At 40.5% G+C, this 12,234-nt stretch overlaps 1 protein-coding gene across 1 annotated transcript; it reads right to left on the reverse strand.

The window, feature by feature from the left end:
- Positions 1-2,194: 2,194 nt before the first annotated feature.
- Positions 2,195-10,415, reverse strand: UQCRFS1 (ubiquinol-cytochrome c reductase, Rieske iron-sulfur polypeptide 1). Its single transcript, XM_024747228.1, has 2 exons — positions 10,155-10,415; positions 2,195-6,399 (listed from the first exon to the last, which is right to left on the reverse strand). The coding sequence occupies exons 1-2, from the start codon at positions 10,366-10,368 to the stop codon at positions 5,789-5,791; spliced, it is 825 nt and encodes a 274-aa protein (XP_024602996.1). The 5' UTR covers positions 10,369-10,415; the 3' UTR covers positions 2,195-5,788.
- Between the last annotated feature and the right edge of the window lie 1,819 nt (positions 10,416-12,234).

Consider the following 12,234-nt stretch of genomic DNA (forward strand, 5'->3'; position numbering starts at 1 on the left):
ATATTCTAAAGTCATCTATGGCCTCACTGGTATACCTCACTGAATAATGCTTCAAGCTTTTGTACATGCTTTAGAGTTTATATGCCTTTCACACCTTTTATCTCATTTGAGATTTATATTTAAAAGGATCTAATATATAATCCTTGGCTAAGGGGAAAATGGTCCATAACCTGATTTTCATATCCTGAGATCAGCTGGGGCCCTCAGAATGCTCTGTCCTTCCAAAGGACCAACTGGGCCAGAGGAGAGACTGCGTCTTTGGGGAGAGTTGAGAAAGCATGCATTCCCTCAGATCCAGGGAGAGGCTGAGTTGGAATTTTACCACACATAAAGAAAACGGTAGATTTCAGCCATTCACCCTAGACTGGACAATTACGTGAAATGCAGTAGCTTTTTCCCCCCCCCCCCTTCAATTAAGGTGTCAAAATGATGTTTGCCCTTTTAAAACTGTATGAAAAACCTATTATTTATACACTTTCATTTCTTACCTTTGCAAATACTCTATTCAGATTAAGAATTTCAAAAGCCAGATGACTGTAGGCTTTTGCAGTCAAATTGGCTCAAGTTTAGGATAACAGCTACAAAAAATATCAAGTGTAGTTTATTAAATTTGGGATTTTCAGTTCACTGACAGACCAGTCTTGTGTTGATTGTTATGGAGAAATTGTTACAAAGATATTGCTGAAGCCGTTCACAAAATTAATTTTAATTTTGTGCTCGAATTGGAGATTTCCAATCTATAATAATTTTAACATCTTTATTGGGGTATAATTGCTTTACAATGGTGTGTTAGTTTCTGCTTTATAACAAAGTGAATCAGTTATACATATACATGTTCCCATATCTCTATAATAATCTTTTTATAAGCATTCACATAAGCAAACACTTGAATAGTCTTTCTTTTGTGTTGTATTTAGGTCTCCTTTAAGTAGCTAAAGTAGAAACCATCTTAACCTCGCACTCCTGGCAGGACTATGTTTAGGACATTTTTAACCCCAATAAGTAGTGCTATTAAAAAAGAGAAAATAGTCTGCAATCCTTCCTACCTCAAAGAATTCATCAATTCACCATTTGATAGTATTCCTCCTCTCTAAGCAAAATGTTCCCTTCCTAAATCCCAGGATGGAAAGTGAATAAAAGAGAGATGAAATGGTATAAAGTAATGAAATGATGTCAACTGCATCTAAAAGTGTTGAAAATATGTGGGAAGAGATTAAAAGAATATAGGTGACAACAAGCAAGTTGTGTTACAGGAGCAAAGGGTTTACTGATGGTATGCACGCAAGTAGGACCTTAATAGAGGTTCCACGTTAAGAAGTTTTGAAGTCATCTCTTCACCTACATTAATGCATTCATCCATAAAGAAACACTGAGGGGGTATTATTTTTCAGATGAGGAAGGGAAGCACAAAAAGATTAAGTGATTTATGTCAGATCACACACCTAGCAAACAGCAGAGCCAAGATTTGAACCCAGGAACCATGCCCATACTCTTCCCATAACTATATGTAGGATGGTTTTTTAGGGGACAGGATTGGACGAAATAGGAAAGACCTGTTTGGAATCTTGCTGCAGTAGACCAGGCAAGAACTGACAAGGAACTGGTATAGTGCTTAAATTTAAGACTTTTTCAATTAAATATATATATATATATATATATATATATATTCTGGACTCAAGACTCCCTGGGTTAAAATAAAACATACCAGCTCTCTGACTGTAGACAAGGGACTTCTATGTGTCTGTTTCTCTACAATCTAGGAATAGCAACATTACCTACCTGATAGAATTTTTTGAGTTTTAAATGAGATCATATACATACACTCAGCCTAGTGACTAGGAGTCAGTGCTCTAAAAGTTTGCCGTTATTTTTAGAATGCTACAGATTGCAGAGACAGTAATGGATCTGTTTTATTAAGAGACACAATTAGCAGGGTTTGGGTGTTAATTGTAATGGAAAAGGAGGCAAGAGAGGCTAGAGGTTTTAAGCTTGCCAACTGCTATGAAGATGGCTTTGGAGAAAGACAGGATTTCCTTTCCTTTTGGACATTTTGAGTTTTAGGTGTTAATGCAACATCCATGCACAGGCGCCAACTGAGCAGTTGAACATGAGTATCAAGTTCAGAGAAGTGAGCTAGGGGAGTCATTAGCAAATACTGATGAGAGTGTGTTAGAACAGTGGGCCGAGGATATCATCCTGAAAAACATGGACATTTATTTTGGGTTAATATACAAAATGCAATGATATTCGAATGACATGAAAATACAGAAAATGACAGTTTCAGCACTGTGAGAATGATTTCTGACATTCAGATAACAGTATGTTCCCATCGTTTAGAACAATTAGAGTACTAATTGCACATTTTTATCCCAAGCCACAGATATCAAATAAGGACTCAGACTGAGTCAAAGACAGCTGTATTTTCCAAAGGTATGCTCAGAAAGACCATGGTAAATTTGGTGTTATCTCTAACAAACATTTAAAAAAAAAACTCTTTCCTATGATCACTCTTTTAAGAGCATAAGGCATGGATCTCAAGATTGTCCCAATTCCCAGTATAAAGAACTGTTATGTTAATGATCTCATGTCAGGGTGCCAACTGGTCAGGTTTCCTTCATTTTTCTTAAGTAATTTCTCCCTAATATCTAGGATTTTATTTCAGCAAAATAATCAAAAAGCTATCATAGGGCTGCTCTATCTACCCATTTAGCAAAGTAGTATCAAGTAATTTTACCTGTCCAGGCACTTGTGGAACAAAGCCTTCTTTTAAAAACTAAATGGGATACTGGGATTTAACAGTTTATCATCAGTCAAAATATCATGAAAGGCATAAGCAGTCCACCAAATACAGCAATTCCAGCACAGAACGCCTATGATGCACCTTGTGATCAGCAAACTTCCTATTTTTGTCCTCCACTGCCATGTAGCCTCTAATGCAGTAGTCTTTTGGCATTTCAAATATGAAAATATTAACTACCGAGGTATCATTTCAGGGTGGGAGGAAATGTTATTTCTCTACAGAAAAGTGGTGCTGTTGACATTTTTGGCAGCACAATTTTATTTTCAGTGTGTGGACCTGTGCTCCTTCAACTGAACATATTGCATTCCTGTCACCCCACCCCACAAACACCCCCAATACCAAAAGCACCCTCCAATCATTGTGACAATCAAATGATGGCCACAAATGCCCCATAGAGCAGCAGTGCTGCCCCTGGTTGAACACTATTGTTATGAAACGATGGCTCTGTTGATTACAATAATGCTATCTCTGAGTTTGGATCTCTTTATCATAAAACCAAATACTGCAAACACAACAAATGCTTATCTAAGAAAACCAATTCCCATTATTACGGGAGTAGGATTAAGGGGCTCATAAAATCTTAGTTGGAAGGACTCTAAGAGAACAACTGTCCTAAGGAGATTAAGTGACAGGTCCATGTTTCCATGTTCAGGAAATGGCAAAGCCAGAAAATCCTGAATTATTGTCTAGTACTTCTTCCACTACACAATGCCAACTCACGAAACTAACAACTAGCAACTAACTCCTGGATATACTGGAAGCTCAGCAGCTTCAATTATGTACAAAAAAAATTACTTGTTGACATAGGATGACAAAGGAACAGTCACACAGATTTGCTGGTTCTAAGGACTGATGCAATGCCTCAAGGTCTCTACTCCAGGTTTAATTCACCTTCAAATTAAAAGTTGAAACTTTATCATCCCACTAAGTTCCTCCAAGTAATAATTTTATGAATGTAAAATATATGCCTGCAAAGTTCCTATATTAGTATACCCTGAAGAAGTTAATAGCTCCTGGTGCCATTTTAAAGAAAACAGGGCTTCCCTGGTGGTGCAGAGTCCACCTGCCGATGCAGGGGACATGGGTTCGTGCCCCGGTCCGGAAAGACCCCACATGCCGCGGAGCGGCTAAGCCCGTGAGCCATGGCCGCTGGGCCTGTGCGTCCAGAGCCTGTGCTCCGCAACGGGAAAGGCCACAACAGTGAGAGGGCCGCGTACCACAAAAAAAAAAAAGAAAAGAGCCTCAAAATTCGGCAGCTTTTACTAGATGTATTGGTGTAGTATTAAACAATACGTTGTGGGCAACTGGCACCATTAAAAAGTAGCATGAATAGAGAAAAAAGTGTTGGATGATTTTCCATGAATATTAGAAAAACAGAATCTTCACCACAACGATAAACAAGCAAAATATCCAACAAATATATACCGACTTCTCTTGGCCTCATGATAAAATCAGGGGGAAAAAAACTTCACGTGAGATCATCCAAATATTAACACCAAATACTACAAAACATATTGCTCAGACATAATGATACAATTTCTCTACTTTTAAACAATACAAACATTTCCATGGTAATCTACATATGCACAAAAGATCAGAAAGCCCTCCATTTAAAAGAGAACATGTCAAAAGGTACTAAGTTACCAATGTTTGGCATTTTTGTGTCTCATATTTATACCTAAATACTTGAACCTAAATGTCATTATATGGAGACCCAGAACAAAATATTAAGTGCCCCATTTATCATACCTGCTAATTTTCTTTCTAGAATGGTGAAAATGAACCAAAGATTAGTATCTGCTCATAAGCCTGGAAACTGACATTTTTCTTTTTTGATAAACTTAGCTACTGATTTTAAGGACTAGAACCCTGGAAGGCCAGTTCCCTTTGGAAGACCTAATCACTGAATCTCATTTGCTATTTTACAAATGCACATGTGATCACAACGTGGACCCAGGGAAGTACTTTACTAACGCACCTCCAAATGGAAAAGACAAGACAAATATATCAAGATGGCTGTGATTCTCAGCAAAGGGTAAAGCCCACTCCCAGTTTCCAGGGAGAATATCAGACCTTGGTCTTGTTTCACCTGTGTAACTGGAGGCACGAGGCAGAAAGAAGAGGGTGTTAATTCTGGTATGTCTCCCTACGCCCACCCTCACTTCACAGTGAAAAGTGGTGACTGCAAATCCAACTACAAGAAACACCTCAAAATGTAATCATCAAAGAAACAAAACCAGCAGGATCATTTTCACACAAAGATAGTATTAAATTTCAGATGCACTACCCCCTCTTCCTCTTGATAGGATGGATGCAGGAGCTTTGGGAGACATGAATACCCACACCAGATGAAGGAAATAACAGAGGAGCACTCCCCTTTTGGAAAGCTTCCCTCAGATAATATCACATGCCACTGCCTCTTAAAACTGAAGAATTCTAATTACCAAGTTACTCCCATAAATGATGAATAAAATTTCTTGGCCCGTCGTACAGGGGGGAGTGGAGGGGTATCCCACACACACAGCCAGGTGTGCAAAATAAAGGAAACTTGGAAACTATTGTTTCTGCCAATGCCAAAAAACATCTCCCAGGTCTTGGGAGACAACCAGCTAATTCTACCTCATCCTAACCATGAGCTCTCTAGAATCTCTGTCCCTGACACAAAGAAGGTAAATAAACAAGGAAGTCAATTATAGATTTCACAAATATCTTGTACACCGGTCTGTAATTTTTAATTAGAATCAACTATCAAAGACACTGCACCTTTGAAGTCTTTGAGCATAACAATGTTTAACAGTGGCTTTATTAGGTGAATGCTTGAAAGTATTCAACATTAAATTCAATTTACTTCACATGTTTGCAAACACATCATTAGCAATTCTTAACTATTTCAAACCAACTAATTCGAAGTACAGAAGGCTTGTTTTCAAATAACTCTTCTGAGGTGACACGAAGACTGAAAGAAGCCTATGACTTGAGTCCTGGTCTCTAGCCAACAACTACTATATCATCACTGGTGAACTCATATGAGGGAACTTCTAGGTTGAGAGGTGCAGGCCCCTTCCTGATCCTGCCAGATGCATCATAGTGTGACCCATGGCAAGGGCAGTAATAACCACCAAAATCTCCTGCATTTGCAATGGGTACACAACCAAGATGAGTGCAAACACCTATCAAGATAACCCATTCAGGTTTCTTTACTCGTTCTAAATCATGCTGTGGGTCCCTCAACTGGGACACTTCAACTGCAGATTCCTGGTCAATTTCCTTCTTGGTTCTATGGCGCACAAACAGGGGTTTGCCTCTCCATTTGAAAGCCATGTTCTTGCCCTCTGGAATATCGGATAACTTGATTTCGATTTTCGACATGGCCAACACATCAGCAGAAGCACTCATGCTGGAAACAAACTGAGAGATGACATTCTTGGCAGCATACGCAACACCCACAGCAGTTGTTGCAGTTATCAAATAGGAGAAACCTCTTCTAGCCTCACTGCTCTCTTTTGAAGACTTTGTACTATCTAACACTTCAGCACGACGATAGTCAGAGAAGTCAGGCACTTTGATGTCCGTATGGGAATAACGAACAGAAGCAGGGACTGCAAGATAAACAGAAGGTTAAAAAACACAATTAGATAAGGACTCTGAAAGGGGTATACATCAGGAAATGGACCTTTATGGATTCACGAGCAAAAATCAAATTATAAAAATGTGAAATATGGCACTCACTGGTCTCAGAAATGGTCAAGTTGGCAATGCCAGCATATGAAATACTGAAAACAAAATGAAGTCAACCACTACCTATCATATTGGTATGAAATCATTAGATAATAGGTATAATTGTGTTCCTCTTGATTGAACACTGCGATTCAGAATTCATAACAATTCAGTGTATCAAGTTAAAAAAGTTAAATAGCACTGTAAACAGCAATATTTTAAGTCCCCCAAAATGCAATCAAAGACATAAGTATCACCCATATTTTCTGGATTAGAAGAGACCCTAAAACTCATCTAGTCCACTCATTAAATTGATGTGATCATCTTATTAAACCAAATGTCTAACTTTATTTTCCTATCTACCTGCTCTCTGAAAGAAGTGCTAAAAATTCATAGAACACTAATTATAAGATAATAAACATTCTGTAAACAGTATAACTTTAGTTGCAGAAAACGTAATTTCTATTCTAGATTTTGGGGTATAAATTCAAGTAAAACCACCAATGGGCAGAAAAGGATATCCTTATCAGGATACGGAGCTATCAAAATCAAATGAAATCTCCAAAAGAACCAATTATTTCAATTTAATATAAAAAAAAAGAGCAAATTTTTCATGTATCCGGCTCTTCAGTGAAGGGCAAAACATCTATAAGAGTAGGGGCATTATCTTTCTTTTTTTACTGCTGAGGATCTCTCAACTGGGACACTACCACTGCAGGCCATAAAAAGGCCAGATGTTTACATCAAATGAAAATTAAATAAACAAATAATTACTGTTTATGCAGTATTCTGGATGCAAGCAGTTTATTTTTTGAAAAAACAGGTATGTCCTTCGGTCCCATACCATTTTTAACTGTCTGACAAAAAATTAACTTACAGTATCACTTTTAAGTATGTTTCAGGAAGTAAATCTCTTTGTAAACTCTATACCCATTTAAGGAAATCTGCTACAGGTTTCCTTTTTAGAAAAGGGACACTAAAAATTCCTTACTTTTAGAAAATGTTTCCAAAAGAAATATGCACTTTTAAAATGCATTTTCATATAAGTTGCAATTCTACTTGACCTACTAGGCTGTCTCATCCTAACATACTTCCTTGAGCAAACATTACAATAATACATTTCACATGGTTCTCAGGTGAAACCTATCAAAAGCACTCTATGTACTTTTCTAACTCAAAATTTTCTGTAGGGGACCAGGACACAAGTAGTGACTACTTGAGATCCACAACTATGGCAAAGTGACATATCACATATTACCCTACTAAAGTATGAATCACTTTCCCTTAGCACTGTCTGGGATTACACAGGAAAGATGTGTATCATACTTAAAAGATGAAGAAACCAAAGTTCATACTTCTACGTTAAAAGCCCTATTTACAACCCTTCCACACAAGGAAATGTACAGGGACACTAAATAGAATGGCTTTGTCACTATCATCCAGAGATTTGGTGGCAAAAGAAATCCAGTTGTCTAGTCCCATTCTATCTAGTAGGTTACACTTTATACTGAGCTCTACCATCAAGAACATAAACTACCATATTGCAAAAATCATTCTCTAAATAATTTATATAAATTGTATTAGGTGTGACTTAGTAGCAAAAATCCTAGCTAGATTTAGCTCTAAACTAAAATAAAATCAGACACTTATAGAAACATCATCTAGAAATGGAGAAAACTTAAGGCATTATAACAAAACAGGGTTTTTTGATTTGTTTTGTTTAAGGTGAGCTCTAATGTGTCCCAACTCAGGGATCTTCTCCTGACCCAACCACCCCTTCCCACACCCTCTACTAACCATCTTTCCACAAACCATCTATACAGGAGATTTTAATATGAATTTAAGCTTCAAGCTGAAGGCATGACTACAGAAAAGAGGTTTGCCTTATGTGTCTACTTTACCACTTCTTGGAGAAGTCAGATAAGCCCCTGATATTTAGAAGAAACTCTTTAGCTATTTGACAAATTCCAAGACACTTTTCACCTTTGTTACTAAAATTTTCTCCTCCCTTAGTGTTTCTCACCTCAAGGTCCAAAGAACTGGCTTGGGCAACTTCTCTAAAACCCACTGGTGCCTGCTAAAAAAAATTGCCACTTTATTCATTCACAAATACTCTGCACCAACTATATGCAAAACCTGAAATTGTGGAAGATAGAAAAATAAAGGAGATATTCTCTACACATTGAAGCTCAAGGTGAGAGGAATCACCAATAAATGCAATACAGAGTGGAAAGTGTTATGTGCTAGAAAATGTAAAGGGATCAGCAAATGTAAAATTTTATTGACCTGATCCTGAGTTGAGAACGAAAGGATGGGTAAGACTTGGAAATGTGGAAAACTGAGTGGGAGGACCATTTAAAGTAAAGAGAAAAGGGTGAATGAAGGCAGAATAAAGAGGGTGGGGGCAACCTGGTGTAGGGCAAAGGTCACCAATACAACTGTCAATGAGGCCAGGCAGGTAGCACAATGAATCAAGTAGACCTGATGAGGGCTGTGATGAACTGGAAAAGCACTTGTTCCGACCAAGGGTGCAGCCAATGCACAGCACACTAGACATGGAACTAAAGCCCAGTGCTGCCAACTTTCAACATTTCCAGAGATGCCAGAAATAGTCTGTTTTTTAAAACTATGCAAGTTGGGCAGACCTCAGGCACCTGGCTCACAAGCTGCCAATTCAGGATCTCCAAACGGAGCATAAAAAGAAAAACAGAAAACAAGGCACCAAAGATAAACTAGGCTCTGCTGACAGAGGGTGTAAAACACACTCCTGGTGAGAGCTCATGGCTAAATCAGTCTTTCAAATCCACGCACTATCACGTACACGTGTATCTTGTAGTCCGTTTTCTCATCTGTAAAATGGGAGTATCATCAATCTCTGCGGGCTGCTCTTAAGGATGAAATTCATTACGGTGTGAAAACCCTTTGGCCCAGTGCCTGAAAACACTGCTGATACTCTACAGTATGAATACACTATAAACGACCTTGCGGCTCGTTTCTTTTTCTTCGGATCTGCGGTGGTGACAGGGAAGGACACTAAAGGATGGGAGGTAGCGAGCGGGACAACTTGTCAAATATTAAAAGCAATTCCTATTTTTTGAGAATTTATAAAGTGCCCCCAGGATGTGTTAATGGCTTAACGTATACTTTTTCCATCTGAACCTTACGATATAACCTACGAAATTGGTATAATAATTAATCCATTTCACTGGTGAGGGAACACGTTTAGGAATTTGCCCAAAGGCAAACGACCTGTAAGCAGCAAAATCTCTTGTCAGACTTTGCTAGAAGCAGTCGGGCTCCATAGTTCTTGAACTTAACCGACGAAGTAGAAAAATTAGCCTGTGGTTGGGAAGCCTATACACAGCCACAGAGGCCCAGAATGTCAGAGATGGAGGTCACCTGCGACCGCCCAACGGAGCAGCGCCCCCGCACAGGTAAGGACACCGAGGCCCGGGGAAGTACAGAAGCCTGCCCAAGGTCGACCCATCCAGGCAGGCAACCCCATCCACAAACAGGTCTCCGCTCCATCTTCCGGCAGATCCCCCGCCCTTATCGGCTGCTCCCTGGGCCCAGGGCCGGAGCGAGCAAGAAAAGAGGGACCCCTCAACCCTCGGTCGTTCCCCTCAGCCCGGCTCACCATTGAGGCCCACGGAAGCGACCAAAGGCCGGGCCGCGGCCTGACCACTCAGCGACTCCCGGCACAGAAAGGACCGCTTCACATCCAGTACTGGCGACTCCGAAGTGGCGGGCACCGCGGCCTGCACCAGGGGCCGCAGCGCGCCCGCCACGCCGCGGGACGTGGCCGACAGGACGGGCGCAAACGGGCCCGAGCGAACGGCGACCGAAAACATGGCGACGGCAGCTCCTAAAGCTAAGCCGGTCACAAGGACGACCAACCTCTCGCGGCGCAGGCGCGAAAGGCGCGGGACCCGTGACGTCAGCGCGCAGGCAGAAGAGGAGCCCCGCCCCCACACAGGGCGGGGCGAGCCTCGAGCGCCGCAGAGTCAGAGGCGATGCGAGACCGGCAGGTAGGAGGCGTGCGGCCACCTGTGTTAGCCCCAGGTGTCTAGCGGCCTCAGTTCAGGGATCTGCCCCAAGAAAGGGGGCAATGGAGGCCCCCAGGAATGTCCCATGGATCGATATTGCGTCCGTTAGGGCAAAAGTCTCATTTATGGGAACCTAGGGATAAAAATAAGTTATCATAATAGTTTAAATAGGGATAATAATAATTCTTAACATGTTTGCAAATGTTTATATATATACCCAACCATATGTGTAAAATACGGTTGGGTATACATAGAAAACCCAGAGCAGAACTTAATATGTAGTAATTACTCTGTGTTTACTATAATGATTATTATCGTTATCTAACTAAAACCTTAAAAGCATTTTTAAAAGTCTAGAGACTTATGTGCAAAACTTAATAATGATGATGATGATGGTGGCTTATGTTTATTAAGCGTTTACTATGTATAAGATTTTGTGCTTTACCTTCATTCTTTCATTTATAATCAAGATCCCTATAGCTACTATTTTACCAGTGAGGAAACAGAGGTTTAGAGGAATTATGTGCCCAGGACAGGATAACCCAGTAAGCTCTGAAGTGGGGAAATCTGTCTTCTTAGTCTGTGCTCTTACCTATTGTCACAGTTTCCCTAAGTGAGATTTTAGGGAATGCAGAGATACGTCCCTAAATCAGTTTCTATCACATGGTGAGAATGTTATTCCCTTTTTACTTCTCTTTAAATTCTTCTGATTACACCAATGAGAAAGTCCCAGTTTGGTGTTAGTATATCTTTAATTCTTCTCAAGACTTACTAAATCTCTCCTTTAACAGAATAGGTCTTAAATTCAAAGCCGTTAGGTAGTTGAATCTAGAGAGGATTTAATAATAGTTTATTTTCGTGGTATACATTTTCTAACCATACTGATTTTCCAAAGACTGTAGTGAGATAAAGTTTTTTTTACATTTATTTAGTCAAAAGTGAGTTAATTTGGGCTTCCCTGGTGGCGCAGTGGTTGAGAGTCTGCCTGCCAATGCAGGGGACGCAGGTTCGTGCCCCGGTCTGGGAAGATCCCACATGCCGCGCGCCTGGGCCCGTGAGCCATGACCTCTGAGCCTGTGCGTCCGGAGCCTGTGCTTCACAACTGGAGAGGCCACAAATTTAAATATTAAGTAAATATTAATACAAGCAGTGCACAGATTTGGCAGAGTTGTGATGGTGGTGGGTGTATGAACCAATGAAGTTTCTCTGTGTGCTTGCATGGGCTCTGTGACCTAGGCAAGTATCCTAACCCCTCTATGCCTCAGTTTCCTCACCTAGAATGGAGATGGTGATGATACCGTCTGTGAGGAATAAATGTATTAACATGTATAAAGCACCCAAGGGGCCTTGCACATACTAAGCTCTGGGTGAGGGTTTGCTGGTATTGTTTTTATCTGACATATCATCTACCTACTCTGAGAAGCCTTCATTTGATTCCTGATGACTCAATGATATTCCTCTCTAGGTCCACAGCACACTGACCACTTCTGCCTGGACCCTCCTCAGGGCCTAGGTCTTGGCCTTGCTTATTGCCCCAGGGATTGTGTTGTACTCTCAAGATTGGAACTGGCCTCCTCAGGGGCCACCCTGGCTCGGCTAGCCACAGGGCGGGCACTGGGTTCACCCCAGCAACAACCCGAATGATAAAAGCAGACCCTTCCAAAGAAGCTA

This window comes from Neophocaena asiaeorientalis, unplaced genomic scaffold, assembly GCF_003031525.2.
Source record: "Neophocaena asiaeorientalis asiaeorientalis breed wild unplaced genomic scaffold, Neophocaena_asiaeorientalis_V1.1 scaffold516, whole genome shotgun sequence".
NCBI lineage: Eukaryota > Metazoa > Chordata > Mammalia > Artiodactyla > Phocoenidae > Neophocaena > Neophocaena asiaeorientalis.